At 40.1% G+C, this 22,282-nt stretch overlaps 1 protein-coding gene across 4 annotated transcripts in view; it reads left to right on the top strand.

Moving 5' to 3' along the window:
- Positions 1-20,864, top strand: part of LOC111156359 (epidermal growth factor) — a 100,971-nt gene extending 80,107 nt beyond the window's left edge. For 2 of the 4 annotated variants that reach the window (XM_022517186.1, XM_022517165.1), the window contains 9 exons: positions 1,125-1,241; positions 1,926-2,051; positions 5,366-5,488; positions 6,956-7,100; positions 11,797-11,961; positions 15,099-15,216; positions 18,205-18,282; position 18,803; positions 20,623-20,864. In XM_022517186.1, coding sequence (XP_022372894.1) covers positions 1,125-1,241; positions 1,926-2,051; positions 5,366-5,488; positions 6,956-7,100; positions 11,797-11,961; positions 15,099-15,216; positions 18,205-18,282; position 18,803; positions 20,623-20,864 — 1,115 coding nt within the window. Of the gene's footprint in view, positions 1-1,124; positions 1,242-1,925; positions 2,052-5,365; positions 5,489-6,955; positions 7,101-11,796; positions 11,962-15,098; positions 15,217-18,204; positions 18,311-18,802; positions 18,804-20,622 lie in introns of all 4 variants that reach the window. The other 2 variants (XM_022517157.1, XM_022517175.1) reach the window with 2 other exon arrangements.
- Positions 20,865-22,282: the final 1,418 nt, after the last annotated feature.

The following is a 22,282-nucleotide window of genomic DNA, read 5'->3' as shown; positions in this document are numbered from 1 at the left end:
TCTTCCAAATAAATGCCAAATCAAATGGATAATTGATTTAGTCTGAACTTATCCATCTTAAAGAGTCATGAGTGACAGGAGATGACCAAGCAAGAATGAAGGGCATGTGTTTCCTCATGAGAAATCTCACTCAAATAGCCAAGCAAATAAAATACAATGACTAATGTGTGCATTTACATGGGACCTGAATCCTCCTGTGATCATCTTTCTTTAATTTATGGGCAAGTTTAGAGGACTTTTTTTTACCTCTTCTGTATTCAGGTAAGCAAACTTACCAGTGAATAGAGAGATGATAGTTTATATCCTGCTGTGGTAGGTCAGATCCCCCCAACTCCAACTGCGGCATTTGGAGAATGATTATATACATAAGCAGTCAAAAGAAAAAAAAAAAACTTGCTCGTGTTTATGGCTCAACATGCAGCTCTGTCCCCTGGGGCATTTGCATTTCAATGGAGTATGAAATGAAATGATCCATTTACAGCGTTTAGTTTATATGGTTCATGACTTTGTAAAAGTGCCTTGAGGTTTGCAAGTCACTGCATAAATCTTGACAATAACCATACGTTGTGTCATACATATTCTCATATATGAGACATAATTTTAGTAAATTGACAATAAATCTTTTTATTGCATCTTGTATGATTGTAATAAGTTCTTATTTATTGTATCTCTGCCATTTTGGTACCCAGATCTACTTGTTAAATATTAGTCTGTGTCTTCTGGGGGCATAAGAATATATTGACCCCTATTGTATGTCCTAATGGTTGAGAATTCTCAAACAATAAAACTTTTGATATTTGAGCCTATTTACTCCTAGAAATTTTATAGTTCAAGTTTGCAAATGCTTTTTAAAAAATTATAAACAAGTTCACACAAGGCTCTTTGAATACCAATAGATCTTTAAGACTAAAGATTTACTGAAAGCATATAAATGGGAGCATATAGCTTATGGACCCTTTAATATAGATATAGTTTAGAGGTTAATTAATTGTTTCTCTTTAGAGGTTAACCTGTCCCAGAACTCAGGAAGGAAGTGCTAGAATGTTCTGTAGAACCCAAAACATTCAAGCCCATTTTTCCTCTAAGGCCTGCAAATAATCTGATGGGATTCTTGCTCTTTGCAGACGCTGATGACTGTGGTCCTGTGGGATGCAGTTCACAGGCTCAGTGTGTTTCCGAGGGAGAAAATGCTACATGTCAATGCTTGACAGGATTTACTGGGGATGGAAAAGTATGTTTTGGTAAGAGCAAAGGCCAATACATGTATCTGGAAAATAGGGAACCAGAAACATTCTTTCAGATAATACTGATTCAAAATCTCCAGAGGATTTACGTAATCATCAGGATTGAATAAATTAGTTGATATTAGCTAAAATGATAATGAACAGCATATCTAGAAAATATGAAACATATAGTATGTTGTTATATTATAATTACATGATATATGCAGTTGATATTAAGGAAAAAAATTTCATAATTAGTTTTAGAAGCATGAATTTGAGCTTGAGTCAAATTTATAAATTCACCAGTTACAATAAGAACACAAATTTCCCCCCCTAAAAGCTGAGGTCTTAAGTTTAAGTTGAATAAATTGGTTGTGCTGGATAGGTTTCTATATTATATTGAGTGCCTTGAAATTTTAAGTTAGTGATTACTAAGAATCTCGGTTTTTATCATCTGCAACCCTGGCCCAATGTGATTTATTTACATACACTTAGCTAAGCAGACACCTAAACAATCTGTAAAAATTGGTTTGGACGTGAACTTTAAGACCAAGCTACAGAGTTTGCATTACATTTGCAAACAGTATCTGAAAGTGGCTGAGTGATTGGTTGTGTGAATGCTTATACTTTTGTTTTTCCCATGATTCTCATTTAATGCCAGGATTGTCTACATATTTCACTAGTCAATCGTTTTACCCGCAGATATAGATGAATGTGAGACGGGCATTACTGTTTGCCCTCCCACCTCCTCTCAGTGCGTCAATACTGAAGGTGGCTATGTCTGCCGGTGCTCAGAAGGCTACCAAGGCGATGGGATTCACTGTCTTGGTAAGAGAGCATGTGTGCCAAGGGAGGAGGCCAGAGGCAGGCCTCAGAGGATGGGGAAATGTTGTGGGTGTGGTGGGTTGAGAAAAGACAAGGTATAATATAAGTGCCACCCATGTTAACGCTCAAAGAGAAGTTACATGAACTGTTCAAACAGACATAGGTCTATTCTGGATGAACAGTCAAGTTTGTGCGCTTGTGCTAGGATGGGACTAGTCAGCTTCAAGACGCTGCAGAGGTTGTGGGTCCCTCTGCCTTTCTCATTCTTTCTCTGGAGTTGAGTGACGCCAGTGCCCATTAATACTCCACACCTCGAGCCGTCATGGCGGGAAGTCGTACAGCATTTTCGTTATCCCTGGATTTTGCAGGTGAGCCGCGGTGAACTGCAGAGCTGAGGGAGGCTTGTTGGAAGTCCCTGCTCTGGGCATAAAGGAAAGGGGGGAGTGGTTCTGTGAAAGGGCTCACGGGACAGCTCTGGATGAGTTTCAGTAGATGGGAGATGCAAGCCACTGACATTCTGATACAAGGAAGGAGTGATTAAGATGTCTTTCATAATCACCATCCTCTGCCAAGGTCTGGGTGTAGCTTCTCGGTTGGGAGCTCACTTAATGGCTGTCTCATACCATGCCAGGTGTCAGGAACATAGCAGCACCCCACAGGTAGGGACCTGTCTGAAGCCACCCTAAACCCGTGAAGTGCTTACCTGGAGTTTAACAGGGCTTTCACATGTCTCTAACAGTATTTTCTTTGCCTTCTGAAAACACACAGATCTTTTCACGGTGAGGGGCAGATGACCTGATAAGAAACTGAAATGATACTGCTTTCTCCCACATGCTGAGGTTAAATATGAACCATCAGTCACGACTACCAAGTTTTTTTGGAGCTAGCTGGTTTAAATCAGACCTTTATCAGATTAGTTTTGGGGAGTCCACAGTCATTTGTAAATAGTCTTTTAAGCACATAGTTGGCTGTCAATCAAGAAAATGCCACTGCTCTAATTAATCAGGCTCATAGATAATTTAGACAAACAGGCTTTATATTTAATTTACTTTGAAGAGGAAAGAAGGTATGCCTTTTGGATGTTTAAACTCATAAACTCCAGATTCTGTATTACTAACCTATTTCCTTCCAGCAGTGAATGCACAACAGGGTATCATCGCGCAGCCTGCTTGGGGGCAAGGAGTCCTCAGGCCGCAGGGAAGAATGGGCTGATTCCTGTTCTCTCTCTCTCTCTCTCTTTCTCCCTCTCTGTGTTCCTTCCCCTCTTCCTCCCCTGCTATCTCTGCCTCACTCTCCCTCCCTCCTTCTTTCCTTCCTCCTTCCAGATATATGTAGATATAGTGCTTTACATTGTGCTTGGAACATAATAAATGCCACATAAAAATAACAAGTTATTCTTATTCTTAGCAGTTTCTTGACCAAGAGTATACCTTTGTTCTTAGTTCTTGGAAAAGCTCTGTCTCTCAAGGTTCACAGAGATTATAGAAATTATAGAGAAAGAGAGATTACAGAAATAAAGAGATTATAGAGATTTCATAGAAATTATAGTAGGAAGTAAATGGAAAAAAAAAGACTCAATTTGAGTCATTTGGGATAGCAGTCCAATGTGACAAATATTTATTTGGCAACTATCAGTGCAGAGACATAGTGCCCGGAAGTGTGAGGAAGAGCAGAATGATGAAGGTAGTGCTTGCTTTCGAGAAGAGCAGGACCTGAAAGACAGGGAGCTGTGATAAGTGGTGAAGGGGGGTATGCATTATGAGAGAAGTAAAAACTACAGTGAAAGTTCCCAACTGGAAGAATATCTGTTTGAGATATTAAGAAAACTTCATGAAGGAAGGATCACTGTGGATGGATGTTGGAGCATGAGGAAATTTTCATTAGGCAGAAATGAGAAGGAATGGGGAGCATTCCAGGTATAAACATATGACAGGTCTATTTGGGATGTAGAGAATAGCCTACATGAGCACTAAGTATAGTGTATGTGAACTAGATGGCCTTTCTGCTGTGGTTTGGGGATGGGGGACCTGGTGTCTCTTCCTTTCCTTATAAGAACTTCAATCCTATTGGATTAGGGCCTCACTCTTATGACCTCATTTAACTTTAATTACTTCCTTGAAGGCCCCATCTCTAAATATAGTCACGCTGGGGGGTAGAGATTTGGGGGGAGATACAATTCAGTTCATAACAGGTGGGTTGGATTACATGTGTGGAAGACTAGAAGTTGAGGGTCATTAGGGTTTTATTTCTCTAGACCAACCCTATCTAATAGAACTATAATATATGTTACCTATATAATTTTAAATTTTCAAATAGCTCCATTACAAAAAGTACAAAGAAATAGGTGAAATTAATTTTTATTTTATTAAACCCAACATATCCAAGATATTAACATTTTAATATGTAACCAATATAAAAATCATTGAGATTTTTCTTATATTTTATTTTTTTTCAGTGATCCAAAATTTACTTTTTTTGCACTATACCATATTTTACATTCTTTCTTATTTTAGTACTAAGTCTTCAAAATCTGCTAAGTGTTTTACACTTACAGCATATGTCATTGTAGACCAGTTGCAGTTCAGGTGCTCATACACCCACACATACGCACATACAGACGATGATGGCTACCATATTGGGCAGCTCAGCTCTGGGCAAGAGAGCATTTGAGTCAAGGGGTGCAGTGATGGGAGATGTGCTTTAGGATGTTAATCTGGCACCCGTGTTTAGGAGTGGAGTGGGGGAGAGATGGTATGCAGGGAATGTGGGGAGGCTGTCTTATAGTAATGTAAAATTGAGGAGAAGAAAGATTTAAATGTTAGGCTGGTGGTAATTGAGAAAGAAAATAGTAGTAGTTGGGAAAGAAAGGGTTGACTTAATTTATGTTTGTGCAGAAAAAAAGCAGAAATGCTCTAAATGTCTATCAATGACTGGATGTCTATTGGCAAAAGTTAAGAATGAATCTTCAGGATCTTATTTTCTAAATGTTTGCCTAGAGCTGGTTTACCAATCTCCAACCTTCCTACTGAACTGCATGTTGGGATGTCTCCTTTCCTCCCGAGCACTGAGAAAACATTCAGCCTTATTTCAGGAGTTTAGAACACCTGAATGGGCAGACAGCTGAGGGACCCACTTCATCCTTGTGTCCAGCATTCATAATATAATTTTTTAATAAAAAAATACAGAGGTCTGAGAGTGTGCAGCAAGGGAGAGGTTGAAGCTGCTCCCTTCCCACTATGTTGGCTTTTCCAGTAATATAACCCTTTGTCCTCCTCTGAACCTCACTTTTCTCTTCCCTACTTCCTTGTTTCTGGCAGATATTAACGAATGCCAACTGGGCAGGCACACCTGTGGGGAAAATGCCACCTGTACAAATACGGAGGGAAACTACACCTGCATGTGTGCCAGCAGCCTGTCTGAACCTGGGCGGATATGCACTGGTAGGTTGGTGGGTGGTCCAGGGCCAAGGAAGGGACTTAATTCTGAAAAATTCTATACCCCAATGTATTTGCTCTGAAGAGTCTAGAAATTATTCGATTCAACCAGGCTGGTGAGTTTACGTTCCTGATTAGGGGGATGCTGAGCCTGGGAATGTGAAGTAGTCCAAGTTTTCTTAATTTAATAACATCTGGAAGAAATTCCTTTCTTATTACTTACAATTCAAAAGGTGGAAATGCAGGTGTTTCTCTTTAACTATGAGACCAATGTCTTAATTTGTGATATTGATTTCTGGGGCTGCTGGAAAAACTTTGCAGGTCAAGTCAGGTCAGGAAAGATGTCTGGACCCTTAGCATTTTGAATCACTTTTGAAGCTTTTCAAATATTACCTTAAAACATTAGTATTTCTTGATCTGAATTAGAACTTCAGCTCTTTTTTTTAATTTAAATGTTAATGGTCAACTTCTGCTTTCTTGAGGCTCTCCCCAAATGGCAGTATCTTCTCACAACCTGTACCCTAGAAGGGGAGCTGGCTTCACCTCAACCCTAGAAACCAGGATCGGGGTCTCTTTCACCACCACTCCCAGCAATTTACTTGTCTCTGCTCTGCAAGCACAAAACATCTTAAGAAAGGAAATTTCAGGACTTACTTGGGTCTCTTTTTTTTAACACATTATTTTTCTCAGATAATTTGCTCTTCTTAAAGGTATTGAGAGACTGCTAATATTTATATAGTCAGCTACACACCCTAATGATTTCCTTTTAAAGAGCAGACAACCATTCAATAAAAGGGACTTCGCGGGATGCCTGGGTGGCTCAGTGGGTTAAGCCTCTGCTTTCAGCTTGGGTCATGGTCTCAGGATACTGGGATCGAGTCCCACATCGGGCTCCCTGCTAAGTGGGGAGCCTGCTTCCCCCTCTCTCTCTGCCAGATGCTCTGCCTATTTGTGATCTCTGTCTGTCAAATAAATAAATAAAATCTTAAAAAAAAATAAAATAAAATAAAAGGGACTTCGCCATTTTGACATTCCCTCTGTTACGGTAAAGTTTCTATTCTGTCAGACTTACCAGTCTGGTCTTTGAGGGCTCCTCTGATATTTACATCATTTTTAGAAGAAAGCATTGTGTGGGAGAAATTTTTGAGGCTTCCAGGATACTGGGGGTAAGTGACTGGTCACTGGTAAAAGACCAGTGACTTGGGATTCATGCAGTCATTTAGAATTGACTGTTTCCTCCCTTGCCTCCAATATGCTTTCTGTCAGATAATACTGAAGCTGAAGAAAGAATGGTTGGCTTCATGGTGAATGACGTGAAGTCTGGTTAGGAAAATAAAAACTGGAGTTGCTTCTGAGTTCTTGTCACTAAAAGACACTAGATCACAAATTGTTCACAGAGACTAGTTCTGAATATTGATCCCTGGAAGACCTAATCGCTTCAGAAAGTGAAAGTAATGTCTTTGATTCTTGTAGACTCTACTCCCCCTTCTCATCTCATGGAGGACGGCCACCATTCTGTGAGAAATGGTTTCCGGGAATGCCCCCCATCCTATGACGGCTACTGCCTCCATAATGGTGTGTGTATGTACATTGAAGCAGTTGACAGATACGCATGCAAGTAAGTCAAGCTGTCTTTGTGACAGCACAGAGATATGGGACTGAAGTCCATAACTTTTAGGTAATTTATAAAATTCATATCAAGGAGATTTTTTCTATAATTGGGTTTTTGCTAGGGAAAAACATATAAACACACGTATATAAATTGTGTGTGTGTGTGTGTGTGTGTGTGTGTGTGTGTGTGTGTACATACTGCACCCTCCTTGTATGTATAAATAAACATTTAAAGAATTGGTGATTTTCCCTCTTACTTAACTTGGTGTTGCTACTGGTACAGTCTGGGGCTGAAACCTCTCGTTATGGCTGAAAACTTAGGTTTGTGAAAGAATTCCTTGAAACTTGGATTTATTTCCTGCCGCATGTGTGGACAACACCCACAATATGTTTCTGAATTTACAAAAAGGTTATAAATACACGTTGGACTTCTTACCCTCAACTTTTGAAACTGGAAAAAAATTATTTTTCTTCAGTTTCTAATAGTTGCTGTTTACACTTCTGTTGCTTAGTAACAATTGCTGGAAGTGGCCCCTGCTTCTGTTTGTTCCTTTTTTGTCCCCATGACAGTTTCACAGTGGGCACCGTCAACTGAAAAGTAGATTTGAGGGTGACCTGAAATTGTAGGTCCTCCCACCATCCTTACTCAGAAAACACTTCCCTGGAAGCAATATCTAGTTCTGCATCAAATTTTACTTTTAGTGGATTTCATGTTTTCATGTCAATCAGAGGGAACTGGTAGGTCCTGAAGAATAAATGCGTCCCCTGTGGCTAGACTACTGACTCACTGATAATTTCTTCTGCCTGAGGAAGAAGTGATAAAATATTCTGATCCTCATGAATAGAAGCTATAAGCTTAAAGGCTTTTATTATTTTATGAATAATAATCAGCAGAAACATAGTCTAAATTGTTAGAAGAACAAGTTGTATTCTGTGACAAAGTGAATGGCCTTGCATTATAAATCATGTCAGCCAGACAAAAGTGATGAAAAATGCTCATGACTGTTAGTGAAACTGACTTAAATCTCATAGAATTCTACCCTCATGTTCATATTTGCATGCTGTAATTTCCCACCCTAAGATAAATCCAATCTTCACAATAGTTGTCCTTGATTTTGATAAGAATCAGTTTTTTTCATGTTCATGGTTCCTTATTATCCAAAATAATGAAATTATGAAGATAAATGTCCTACTTTATTAGATTGTGGTTTGTTTTTCTCTATGATACTTAAACTTTAGATTATAAGAGACATTACAATAGTGTGAAGGGTACTTCACAATTATTATGAATTGCATTTAGTAGATTATTTTCACTTGACCTGATAACATCGATTCATTAAATGATTTATGAACTCTTTAGTACACTGCTTTTCTTTCTGTCATTAAATCCTGATGAAAATATCTTATTCCCTGATAATGTTTTAAACATGAGTTGCTACAAAATGACAATTAAACTAGAGATAACACTCATATTTAAGGATCTTTAATAAAAAGCAATATTTAAAATATCACCAGAGGTCCCATTAGTCTAGGTCGTAACTTTGTTTTTTAATTTTACATTTAATAAAAATGTGGTTTAATCAGACATCCAACGCTTTCCTCCTTTTGCCTCAATGACTTCACCTTGTATTTTTAAAATTCTATCGTGACGCATCTCTAGGAATATTCACCAGCTCTAACTTTTATTAGAAACACTTGATCGGTATCATTCTGCAGAGTGCTCTCAATACTGTGAGAAGGTTTATAAAGGGCTGCTCTTCTTTCTTTGCTTGAAGGCATTGGAAGCCCCCCCCCCAATACAGAGATCCCCTGGCTGTCTGGGGTGCAGAGAATGTGAGAACTGAAGTCCCCATGCCCCACATCTTCCTCAAAGGTTCCCTGGTCCTGACATTCTCAGAAGACCAAACCTCCTGAGCTAGCAGGAGATCCTTATTCATTCTGGTTTGGCTTTGAACTAGCCCACACACTTCTGGCCAGGTCTTCTTGAGACCAAGCGGCCCCAACACCAGTGCTGTGAAAGGTTGCATGAGAAAAGAGTTGTGTGGCCAAATCAGTCTGAGAAATGTTATATACTCTAGCCCTCAGTTCTTGATCACAGCACACCGCAATGTGAAGTCTTGTTGACCTTCCTTCAGAATTTCTTGAAATTATTTGACCAACTAAACTCAGATTTGAATAATTTATTGGAATAAATAAACCCAGAAATCTTTTGCTTGGTTTAACCGAAGTAGTTGATAACCCAAAAAACTAGCAGGGAGGACCCATCTATGTGAAATGCTGGCCGACTGGTTTGGGCCATGTATGGCTCAGAGAGACCCTGATACTACAGCTCGCTTTTGTTCCCCAGGACTCTTGCACATGTGACTGACATATTCCTCGAGACCCTAAAGTCTCTGAGATTAATATCCAACAGGTTACAAGTGGCTGCTAGGCATTGATAATAAATGACTATAACCAAAGATAGCTAGAATTAAAACAGTATCCAGGAAAGCCTGGAATAACTTGATGGTCCTTTTATACTTCCTACACTCAGATCCTGTCATCTCTTTCATGATGTGTTCTAGAAGAATAGCTTTTCAGAGGTGCTTAGAGCTTAAAACCCTTTTTGGAAGTAGCCCGATGTAGTAGAAAGAACACAGGCTTTGAAATCAGAAAACCATTTGGATCAAACCTGCCATTCACTGGCTAAAAGCAAAAAGACAAAAAATAGCAAGTATTGGAAAGGATGTGGAGAAAAAGGAGCCCTCACACACTGTTGGTGGAAAGATAAATTGGTATAGCCACCGTGGAAAACTGTATGGAATTTCCTCAAAAAGTTAAAAATATAAATACCATATGATCCAGTAATTCTATTGGGTATTTACCCAAAGAAAAGGAAAACACTAATTCAAAAAGATAGGTACACCTCTGTGTTTATTGCAGAATTATTTACAATAGCCTCAGTATAGAAATAACTGAAGTGTCCATTGATACGTGAATTGATAAGGAAGATGTGTGTGTGTGTGTTGGAATATTGTGCTGCTACAAAAAAAGGATGAGATGTGCCATTTGAGACAACATGGATGGACCTAGAATGTATTATGCTAAGTGAAATAAGTCAGACTGAGACAGACAAATACCATATAATTTCACTCCTATATGGAATCTTAAAAAATAAATAAACAAAAAAGAGGCAGAATCAGACCTGTAAATACAGAAAACAAACTGATGGGTGGGAAGGGGGGCAGGTGGAATGGGTGAATGGGAGTAGGGGATACAGTCTTTTAGTTATGGAATGAATAAGTCACAGGAATAAAAGGCATAGCATAAGGGGTAGCGTCAGTGATACTGTAATAGTGATATGTGGGGACAGATGGCAGCTACACTTGTTGTGAGCAGAGCAGAATGCATAAACTTGTCACACTGTTATATTGTACTCCTGAAACTGATATAACATTGTGTGTCAGCTATATTCAACCAACCAACGAACCAACCAACCAACCAAATCGTTGCCATTCATCAGCTGTATGACCTGGTACAAATTACTTAACTCCTTTGAGCCTTACTTTTCTCATCTGTAAAATGGGAATCTGCTACTGAAAGGAAAATGGGTAAAAATGCCTAACACAGAGTTGGATACAAAGAGTACTTAACAAACGCTAGTTTCTTCTTCTCTCCTAAAGTGACTTTCCAGTGCTCTTATGACCTACTCAAGGTAGAACTGGGACTAGGACTGAGATCTTCTGCAGCTTTATCTCATGCTTTTTCCCTTGCTGTCTCTTCCCACTGTGGGGACCTGTATCCATTCCCTGGGCATTCATTCCTCCGGGACCTTTTGCAATGAGGTGCGGATAGAGGTCGAGCCAGGGCTGAACTGGGAGGAAATTCCTAACAAGTGAGCAGCTCAAAATACTTAAGAGGGTATTTTTGAAGTTTATGCTCCTGTGAAGAGTAATAGAATGCAATTGTACCCGAGCTCCCATAATTTCTGGAAGCATATGTTCCCAGTAGATGGCAGCATTGTTTCATTTACTTTTATCTATGCGGTCACAGCGCATGGTGGTGGCTGGTGATGCTAGTTACGGTTTCACTCATGAAACACCATGAAAGCCCCTTTTCTTCCATTTAGTTTTTTCTCCTTTGAAGGAAGTATTCAAACATTCATGGGTCGCCACTGAGACCTTTTCCCTTGGGCCAGTGGTGATTTTTTTTTTTTTTTTTTTTTTTAAAGAAAAGGGTTTCCTTGGCTGACGTGGCTGTCCTTCCTGTTCAGAGACTGCATGTTCCTTTACAAGCCTGGTCTCAAGTGAGGGACTCTGCCTTCAAATTCTTCCTTCCTTTGACCTATACTCTCTGCAGTCTGGCCAAACATTTGTTCAAAAACTCTCTTGGCTCTTAGGGCAGAGTTGCTTTGTGTTGGTCTTAAAGGTAGCTCCTCAGGATTTTAGCCTAACAGAAGCTGATCTTTAATCAATGTTCTGCAATGCCTTATAAAGGCGGGATGCAAATAATTCCTCATCAATCCCAGGGCAAACAGACCAAAGGGGGAAGTCCATGCTGCATTAACTTGTAAATCAGAGTGCTTTCAGCTGACCTCTGATGGATTTTCCATATGCTTCCAAAGAGCTGAGTCTGGAAATGCAGAGGTTGAAAGACAGCAGGATATGGAATCTGAAAATACATAAGCGTTTTTAGCGCTGACCTCTGTTTGTGTGTTGTTACAGCTGTGTCTTCGGCTACGTCGGGGAGCGCTGTCAGCACCGAGACTTGAGATGGGAACTGCGCCACGCTGGCCAGGGGAGGCAGCGGCAAGTCACCGTGGTGGCCGTCTGTGTGGTGGGGCTCATCCTGCTGCTGCTGCTGGGGTTCTGGGGGGCTCACTGCTACAGGTGACTTTGTCTTTCCCTTGGCATTTTCAACCTCTCTCTACCACCTCCCAAGGGAACGCCTGCTTCCTTGAGATGAACTTCTACACACTTGCTACATTTGTTTAAAGAGGGGAATAACAGTGAAGGAAAACAAGCAATGGCTAAGGATTTCACTGCTCTGAAGCCTCAGTGGTTTTGCTTTTCCTTGTTTGGGTCCAGTCTTTGTCAGTATATCTACATCGTTTATTTTTTTTTATTTCTTTTTTAAGTGATTTTATTTATTTATTTTTTTGACAGAGAGAGAGGGAACACAAGCAGGGGGTGGGAGAGGGAGAAACAGGCTTCCTGCTGAGCAGGGAGCCAGATGCAGGGCTCCATCCCAGAACCCAGGGATCATGACCCGAGCGGAAGGCAGACACTGACTGAGCCACTCAGGCACTCCTATGGGGTTGTTACTGAGCATAATGCATTTTTGTATTCTACCTTTTTTTCTCATATGCATCACCTGCTTCCCCCCATAGGCTGGGTAAGTAATTTTGCGTGGCTGCCTTCCACTCAGTTGATTTACCACAAAGTATTAACTCCTGTTCAAAGAATCATTACTTTCTTTCACTTGGGGTTTGTGTTTTCAGTAATTTCAAGGTAAAAGTTAAAAACTGTGGAGCAAAAATAATTATACATTTAATTAAAAGATAATACTACATGAAGGTGAAGGGATCATTTTCCATTTTCTTGCAAAGAACTTCATCTTCATCTTTTCCTATCGTTGTACGTGCTGTTAGAGTTTGTGCTGTACAAAATTATTGAGTCATAACACGTTTGGGCAGAGGGGAACTTTGTAGAATTACCTAATTCAGTCTCATCATTTTAATATTGAAGAACCTATGACCCACTTAACCTATGGCACTAATTCTCTGGAATTGTAGGGAAGACCTACACCACCATCTGCAGATGAAAATCAACCACATTTGCCAGGGCTACCCAACCACTCAGGTGGCAAATGGCATGTATTATGGAGAATTTCAGCATTTGATCCAAGATGTGCTTCTCTGAGATCCTGCTATATCCTAGCATTGTGGTTAAGAGCATGAGCTCTAGAATCAGACCACACAGGGACAAGTCCCAATCATGCTTAAGTAACACCAGGTGTGTTATTTAACCTTTGTATTCATTAATTTCCTTTGCTATAAAACGGGAACAAAAAACTGTACTTACCTCGACTTACTGTAAAACTAATTGAGTTAATTTAAGTAAAGAGTTCAGCGTAGAACTGGCAAATGGGACTTAATGAACACTGTGTTATCATGATGATGACTTTCTATGAGCGGTCATGTTTCCCTCCAAGACTGACATGTTCTGAACCATTTTACACCTTGAGAGACAAGGTTCTCAAGCACAAAGTTGAGATTTTAAATTCAGAGGTCCAACAGTAACCATTTCACTTTTTAGCCCGGTATTGGATTTGTAGGAAGAATATTAAGTAACCAAGATTTATCCCATTGAACAAAATGCCAAAAGAAAAGTAGATACTTGGCAAATAGTGTAGAAAAAATGGAAGCCAGAAAGTCAAGTTCATGTATACCATAATTATTAAGTACTTTTTCTTATTTTGTGGGTTATTACATAGTAAATAAGTTTTATGTTCTGTTGTTGTTCTTCAGAGCTCTGGATTGAAAGCTCTTGTCAGTTTGCTGTCTTTTTGGACTTGGAATTCAAAGACCAGCTTAGTGGGTTAGTGTAGACTTTATATACAAATCAGAACAAGTTTAGCTTCTGATCCCTGTATGTCTAAAATCAAAAGTGATAAGAACTATTTCTTCAAAAAAAAAACAAAAAAAACAAAAAACAAACAAAAAACTCATCAGCACTCTTTCCTGCTTATCCCCCTGCAAATTTTCAGCTATGTGTTTGACTGCATTCAAGCACTTTTATGTGTTCATTCTGAGAAGATCAAATTAAAATAGCTAGTTTAAATATTGCCATGTCACTAAAGTATACCAATAAATATAGCTCTAGCCTTGAGTGTTGTTAGGTGTGTTGAACGATTTTCTTTAAAAAGTTCGAATCGGTTATTTCCTCCTTTTGTAGCACTCCTTGCCTGTCTTGGCCAGACTGAGCATTTGACACTCTTTGTCTTGTGTATCTTTCAAGATTGTGTAATGAAGTAATTTTTAAAATGTTATAATATTACTTCAAAGAGTTTGATTTCTCGGAAGGACCCACTTGTAAGAAAATCCACAAGAAGTGTTCTGTCACAAACTATAGCTTTGTTATTTTGCAACTTGGAACTGTTTTTATTAGCCACTTGATTGAATATTTTCCCCGATGCCTTTGATTAAGAACAGTAACAACACATACTCTCTCAGCATCCACTGGCAAAGAAATCACAGTTCCTTAGAATGGTTTTCATAGCAGTGCTTACCTTCCTTACTACTGTTGGTCAGATGTCCTGGCAGGCCTATATGTCAGAGAGTCACATTCCCTTAGCTGTCACCTGTCCAACATAGCAGCACTGACTTAGCTGCTACCTGCCCAAGACAGCCGCACTGTTTTAGGAATCTTGAGGCTGGCTAGTGGTCTTCACCACCATACTTACTTCATTGCCTTCCGTTAATTGGCTGCTCAATACATTATGTACCCACCTCTCCCTCTAGAGACTATAGCTCTGGGGACAGGGACCCCGGCTTCATATTACATCTCCCTCCCTTTACTCCCCTTTCCCTCAATGCATGACACCATAACCTCTATAGACTTTGTGCTTCGTGTTTGTCAAACAAATAAGTATTTATAAAGCTATATTTGGAGGCAAGAGACCTATTCTACTTCCTAGCTTGGCAACATGAGATAGTATTCTCTTGGGTCCTCCTCTCTCTGTGTGTTCTTGTGTCTGATGCCTTTGAGTAGGAGAGGGCACCAAATTAGTGGGAGGAGCCCAGGCATCTCACAGAACCTTAGAAAAAGTGAAGTATCTGGAAAGTTCTGCAGAAAAGAATGCTTAGAAAACCCAAAGTTGTGCTCCTAGTTTTCTTGATATTTCTCTCTCAAGCATTTTAAGTACCTACATTTCAGTAGCAAAAGCAGTTGTCCTTGACCATCACTGAGTGGGCTACTGGTTGTGTTTTGTTTTGAAATTGTCTCACATTTTGGCTTTATTGCAGGACTAAGAAGCTGCCATCAAAAAATTTAAAGAATCCTTATGAAGAGTCGAGCAGAGAAGGTAGCAGTAGCAGGCCTACAGACAGCCAGGCTAGGATGGCCTCCTGTCCCCAGCCTTGGGTAATGTGACCAAAGTACATGAAGCAAAAAATTGACTTCATATGGACACCAGTTCATTTTTTCTCATTGTTTTTTTTCCATCCTGTAGTTTCTTCTTATAATTTCCATTTTTATGGGTTATGTGAAAAGTCTTTCCCAATTTTTAGGTAGTCTCTTTCAAATGGATGACTTAAAAGCCCAAGATTATGCTCTACCTTTCTTTCCTTTTTCTTCCCCTTGTGATTTCTCCTATAGCTGTTTGTTTGTTCATTAATTTGCTTTATTGAAATACAGTAGATGCTCTAATTTTCTTAAGATTTCTTTTCTTCACATACATTTTAAATGTCTAAATTTCAGCAGCAAATAGTTGCCAGATGTAGCAAATAAAAATACAGGATGCCAGGGCCCCTGGGTGGCTCAGTGGGTTAAAGCCTCTGCCTTTGGCTCAGGTCATGATCCCAGGGTCCTGGGATCGAGCCCCGCATCGGGCTCCCTGCTCAGCGGGGAGCCTGCTTCCTCCTCTCTCTCTCTGCCTGCCTCTCTGCCTACTTGTGATCTCTGTCAAATAAATAAACAAAATTAAAAAAAAAATACAGGATGCCTAGTTAAATTCATACTTTCAGTGAAGGCTGAAATTTAAATTCAAATTTAACTGGGTGTCTTGTATTTTATCTGGCAAACCTATACGTTTGCCAAAAAGCACAGTGATTGGGAAGTTCAAAATGCTTCATAAATTACCCACTTCAGTAACTGATCTTGAAACCGAATAGGGCTAGCTCGAGCTAGGCTAAGCTCCCTTGAAACTGTTGGGATTTCCATTTCCAGACACCTGTCAGGGACAACTTGAGTGGTTCAGTGCATGCCGCTGGTGTTATGTGCGGCATGTATTGCACAAGAGGCTGGAATATATGGCAGATCCATGGGGATTGAAACCTGTGGGCTAATAGGGAAAAAGGTTCTTAGGGAGCTGTTTTGGAGGGACAGAGGCAGTGTTTGTCTCCTTCCCACACCACTTCCCCTCCCCCACCCCCGCCTGCACTCACTGTGCTTTCCCAGAGAGTAGCTGCCCCAGGGCCATGCTTCTGCCTAGCAGGTCATCCCTGATCCCACCTCTTGTAGGCATCAGCATATACTTGTTTTCTGGCTGAAACTTAAACTACAAAAACTTAAAATACAAAAATCAAATAAGAAATGTGAAGTCTAGCCTGACCCTCCTCTTAGTTGGCCATCTTAATCTTCAGCAAGTCACTGTTTCTTCTTCAGGACACCGAGGGGTTTGGATTACAGGACATCTGAGATCCCTTCTGTATCTTTGGAGTCCCTAAATGTGTGCTCCTGGATGGACTTACCTAAAGAATGTCCTCAGTTCTTTGAGCCTTCATGACTGTGGACTTCTACATGACCTATACTGCACCTATCGGCCGATAGAGTGTTTCATTCAGGTTTTGAGTAGCAAGTTTGATTCATGGTATTGAAATGATGGAAAGGAGGGAGAAACAATCTGTATCTAGTTTTTAAAAAACCAAAAACAGTTGCCACCGTCATTAGCAGCTTGTTGGCTCGGAGCTGTGGCAGAAGGCCTCGGGCTGCTGAGCTCAGACCCCTTGCCGTCATAACGGTCCACCGTAACTGTCATCCACATAAGCTGCTGCTGCAGATACCAGTGGGGGTGGGAGACAGCCAAGCATCTGAACCAGCAGGAGAAGCAGCAGAACCAAATCTGGTTCCATCAGCTGCCTTCCCCATCTCAGCCTAGGGTTCTAGGACCTCGGTTCTTCTGGCAGAAAAACATGTGGCTGGAAAATTTGCAGTGCAGAGGGCTGGATTTTGACTTTAGTCAGAAATAATGGGTATGTGCCCTGAAACAGTGGGTTGTGTATTGATTTGGCAATATGTTGCTGCAGGGAGACCACTAAGGGAGAGAAAGCAGTGAAGGATAATTAGCATTGTGGAAAATAAGAAAATGAAAACACATGTTCGTGGGATTCGCCAACATTTCTCTTCCTAATTGACTCCAGTCGTTATTCTTCCTATACTTTTCTCAAAGAGAAATATGAGCAGGGAGGTTTTTTTTTTCTTTTTCTTTTTCTATTCCATTTTTCTTATTGTACTTCTGAGTTATGGGCTCCTCCTGGGGAGGGGCCATCTCTGAACCAACAGAGAGCATGATCAGCAAAATCTTGGGGCAGCCCCTCTGCTGGGTTACTGATTGGTGAGGAAGGACTTTGCAAATTGCACTCTTTGTCCAAGGGCATGAGTTAACTTATAGCATTGATCTATTTTTTTTATTGGTCTATTTTAATATCAAATCTATCTAGTGTGAGTGAGAGCCAGTGAACTCTGGTCAGCCTGCATTGCAAGTGCCCAAACAATCGCAGGTAGTACAATAAGGACAAAAATAATTAATTTTTTGACCAAAGAGAATTGCTGAATCTTTCTGGGCCTGCCTTTTAGAATTCTTGTTTCCAAGGTGTTTAACTATGAAAAAGCATTTTGAGGATCCCTGCAAATAGTAGTTCTACTATTAGTTATTATTACCCATTAAGAACCCCAAATTACCAAGAACTTGGTAGCATGTTTAAATGAACTTCATTAACTAAACACACACACATATTTGAAAAGTTGGAGCATATACATATATGAGATCTTATTTGTCTGGCCTTGGGGCAATGCTTAGAATTAGGGAATCTAAGGGATTCTTGGAATGCTTAAAGTAAAATGGTGTTATTGTTGGGATCCATGACCCAAAAGTTGGGATTCTAGAATTAGAATAGATTCTCCAGTTAAGTATTGATAGTGCCCATTTGCCTTTATCGACATAAGGCTCCTAATTGAAAACAGAATCTTTCATTAGGAAGAGAGAGAAATTTGACAGGGCCTTCCTTTCAGCTTTCACCTTCCATACAATGAACATAATGAAGCTATAAACTTTGTTTCCATGTATGTTGAGATCATTGATGAATTATAGCAATGTCCTCTCTCTCCTTCCCTCCCTTGTGTTCTCTGCAGTTTGTGGTGATAAAGGAACACCAAAATCTCAGGAATGGAAGTCAACCCGTGACCCTCAAGGACGGTGAGGCAGCAGATGTTAGCCAGTTCTCCTCTCTGGAGCCAGGTGAGTGGCTGTCTTTATCTGGATCCTGAATGTTTTTCCGAGTCTCACGGAAGTGCAGACACAATAGTTAAACTATGTATGAGCTATGCGAGTGGCTGTGCTGTATTGAAATGCCTCAGAGCCTTGGAGAGATGCATTTGGATTGAATTCTTACTGTGCACGAAGTGACCTTGTTTCCTCAAAACTCTGGTTGCACAGCAGTCTGCTAGATCACTTTGGGCAAGCACACAATGAGTGACTCTTTCTTTTGAATTCAGTGGGGTTTTGTGGTCAGTCTTTGGGATCTGTATTGGTAGCTGTAGGTATAGTTCTGGTGAAATTGTAAATGGCTCTAAGAAAATGTGTTCCATGTTCTAGTAGGAAGGTTCCTGTGAATTTAAGTTGATCTAGGGGTCCTCCTGGGGATTTGGGAGTTTTCACATCTTATCAGGGGCCAGCCCCTCAGTCAGATGCCTGAGTCATCTGTGAAGTCCATGCAGGCTACTGGGAGAGGGTCCATAAAATCATTCCGGGTTCTCAGGCTGCTCTGGGACTCAATCTGCCTCAGGTGGAATTGGAATTAGATACTTTTCAACATAATGCTTTTGCCAAGAGTTGCACAATGATGATAAACATCTTGGGCATGGGGCTCAAATGTCAGTTTTATTTCATAACTCAGAGGACAAAGTTGAACACGTTTTGAATTATAAGCTGTTAGAAAGTTTTGAAGAAACATTGAACCCACAAAACACGGTTTCTCTGGATGCCTGGCTGGCTCTGTCGATTAAGCATCTGCCTTTGGCTCAGGTCATGGTCCCAGGGTCCTGGGATCAAGTCCTGCATTGGGCTCCTGGCTGAGCAAGGAACCTGCCTCTCCCCCTGCTTATGTTCCCCCTCTATCTCCCTCTCTCTGTGACAAATAAATAAAATCTTAAAAACAAAACAAAGCAAAACAAAATACCAGTTTCTCTGCTGAGATGGGCTTCAGCTCTGCTTATATTTTCTGATGTTTGACTTTTGTGAATATGCTTGTTACTGGGGCACCTGGGTGGCTCAGACTGTTAAGCATCTGCCTTCGGCTCAGGTCATGATCCTGGGGTCCTGGGATTAAGCCCCACATTGGGCTCCCAGCTCTGCAGGAAGCCTGCTTCTCCCCATTCCACTCCCCCTGCTTGTGTTCCCTCTCTCGCTGTGTCTCTGTCAAATAAATAAATAAAATCTTTTAAAAAAATATGCTTGTTACCCTACTCTCCTCTTCAGATTTCCTTACAGAGAGAATGTAGGATTCTAGTTTTGAAAAACTCATTCACATCTGTCTCCTATGTATATTGCCATGTAACCCAAATTCAGTAGAACTTTTTTTCCTTGATGAAGGCCTTGGATATTAGGGTACACTTAAGAATTGATAAAATTTTATATGTAAACTGTTACCAGTGTTGTTACCTGCATAACAAAAACATTTGGCATTTTCAAAAGTTGCTTGGGATTTGTTGTTAATACTAACATTATTAGAAAGTAATAGAATGTATATCTTATAGTTACGTATTTTTCTTGAAGAGCTAAAAGCACATAATTCTTTATTACAAAAGTAATTCAGTATAGAGGTACATATAATTTTTCCATTTAACCAGCAGCACAATGATTGGACCAGAAAATAAACTCAGAAAATAACTAAGGACTTGGTTAGCTGAGTACACAGGAAAAGATTAGAATATCTCCCTTTTTGCTCACTCTACTACAGTTTGACTCACTCTCTGAGCCATTCATAAAACTGTCTCCCAATTTGAGTGATCACAGCCCAATCATGGCCAGCTGTCTCATAAAATGCATGAGGTGAGAGATCCAAAGTAGGGAAAGAGAAAGGAAAATGAGATAAAAGATCGAGATTGGCTCTGAGCCGAGTCCTTCCCTGCTCCTGGAAAACCCATTAAAACACAGGCTGTGCTAGTGGTGGATCCATGGAACCATATTCATTGACTTCAGCCAACAGGAGCTGGTGCAGGTTAAGTTAGCATCATGTTGCGGGCAGAGTATCACGCTAGGGGCTAGGCAGGCAAATGCATTGGAAACCTGAGCTCTGTTCCCAAGGCTCCCAGAAGGGGAGAGAAGTACACAGAGAAAGTCAAAGAGGAATGTCAGGTAGCATTGCCTTTGAATCATCTCATACAACCAAGACGAATTTTTTAGAAATTGGGTCCACATAGTCTGAGAATGGGTTGATTCTGTGTCTCTCTCGTCTTTTGGGCCTACCCTCCAGTCACTGTTATTTGGGTGTCTCTTGCCGGACGTTTTGAATGATGTGAATCCTCAGGTTTCTTTTTCCTTTCATATAGGCTCAGTGCAACGGACATCATGGAGAAATGAACCTCAGATGTATGTGGGCACAGAGCAAGGCTGCCGCACTCCACTGTCCAGTGATAGAGGCTCTGGTCCCCAGACAACAGAGCAGAGCTTTCCTCTCCCCTCCTGTGGGGCACAGCCCATTGCTTTGGGGATTGAGAAGCCACATTCTCTCCTATCGGCTAACCCATATGACAACAAAGGGCCCCAGATCCACCACACCAAAAGAAGCTGACTCAGTGAAAACTAGAATTAAAAGGAAGATCAAAAAGGATTAACTGTGTTGATAGATGGTAATACTTCATCTCAAAAGGTAGAGGGAAAATATGGATTTTGGTGACACAATCTCTACCATTCATCACCCACTCAGGGTCCTGGAGACAAACAGGTAGTCATGCTTTTGTTTCTTCCTTCAAGCAGTCCTGTTGCAGATTTTTCAAGTAAGAGGAATGGAGAGAATCACTAGGGAACTCACTGGAAACCAAAGCACGATGTTACTTTGTAAACTGTGTTGTCTTCAATAGTTAAGATAGCTAGGTACTTTTTCCTCTGCAACCCCACAAGAAATTGGGCTAAAAGTAGGCAACCACAGTGGTTTGGTCAGTTATAATTCCTTTTATCTGAACAGAACATTTATCTAAGTCTCATAAAATCGTTAGAATATTAAAATTGCTGGTCTGAATCATTGTGGGCATTTAACCTATCACTGGTTTGATCTATGCTGCTGATTTCACAGAATGAATTTTGATAAATTAATTAAAAACTGTTTTTAACTTAAACCTGATTTCTTCAGAATTAGTTGGCTTATTTTTTCTATCTTAAAATCTTTGAACAAAAACATTTTATTTTGAAAAATTACCCGGAGACATCACGTTTCCCAAGCATTACTATCCTTTCCCCACAGAATATTTTTTTTAAAATGAAAATGGTAAATTTTTTTAAATGAAAATGGCAAATTTTAAATGAAAATGGTAAATCTGTACTTATTTTCAAATATGAGATTGCAAGCAAATTTCCGGATTTATTTTCATTTTGAACAATCGATCTCTTCTAATTATTTCAATAAAATCACCATGAAACAAACATTTTCTTGTATTCCTGGTTAAATAATAAATTATAGTTTAGGGGATATTCGAGTTGAACTAAAGTGATTTGCCAGAGTGATTGTTGAAGCTTCCTATTGCTATACTTTTAAAAATAATTTTGAAATCTATTGGAACTTTATAAAGTAAAACTTCCTAAGGTCTTCTTCTTTTTTTTTTTTTTTTAAGATTTTTATTTGTTTATTCGACAGACAGAGATCACATGTAGGCAGAGAGGCAGGCAGAGAGAGAGGAAGGGAAGCAGGCTCCCTGCTGAGCAGACAGCTCAATGCGGGGCTCTATCCCAGGACCCTGGGATCATGACCTGAGCTGAAGGCAGAGACTTTAACCCACTGAGCCACCCAGGTGCCCCCTTCCTAAGGTCTTCTAATTAAACCTTGTTCTTGTAGCTAAGACATTGTTATTACACATTATACTACCTAATACAGTAAGTGTAGACTGGGCCTTTGGATTTTTCAGCTTAAGCATCGGCTAGTCCCTTTGCTTACTTTTTCTTGCATTTTTCTTCAACTCCTTAGACTGTGGTCAGACCAGAAGTCAGCATAAAAAG

Source organism: Enhydra lutris, unplaced genomic scaffold (assembly GCF_002288905.1).
Source record: "Enhydra lutris kenyoni isolate GAN:26980312 unplaced genomic scaffold, ASM228890v2 scaffoldscaffold3, whole genome shotgun sequence".
Taxonomy (NCBI): Eukaryota; Metazoa; Chordata; class Mammalia; order Carnivora; family Mustelidae; genus Enhydra; species Enhydra lutris.
This window is presented reverse-complemented; position numbering and strand designations above follow the sequence as displayed.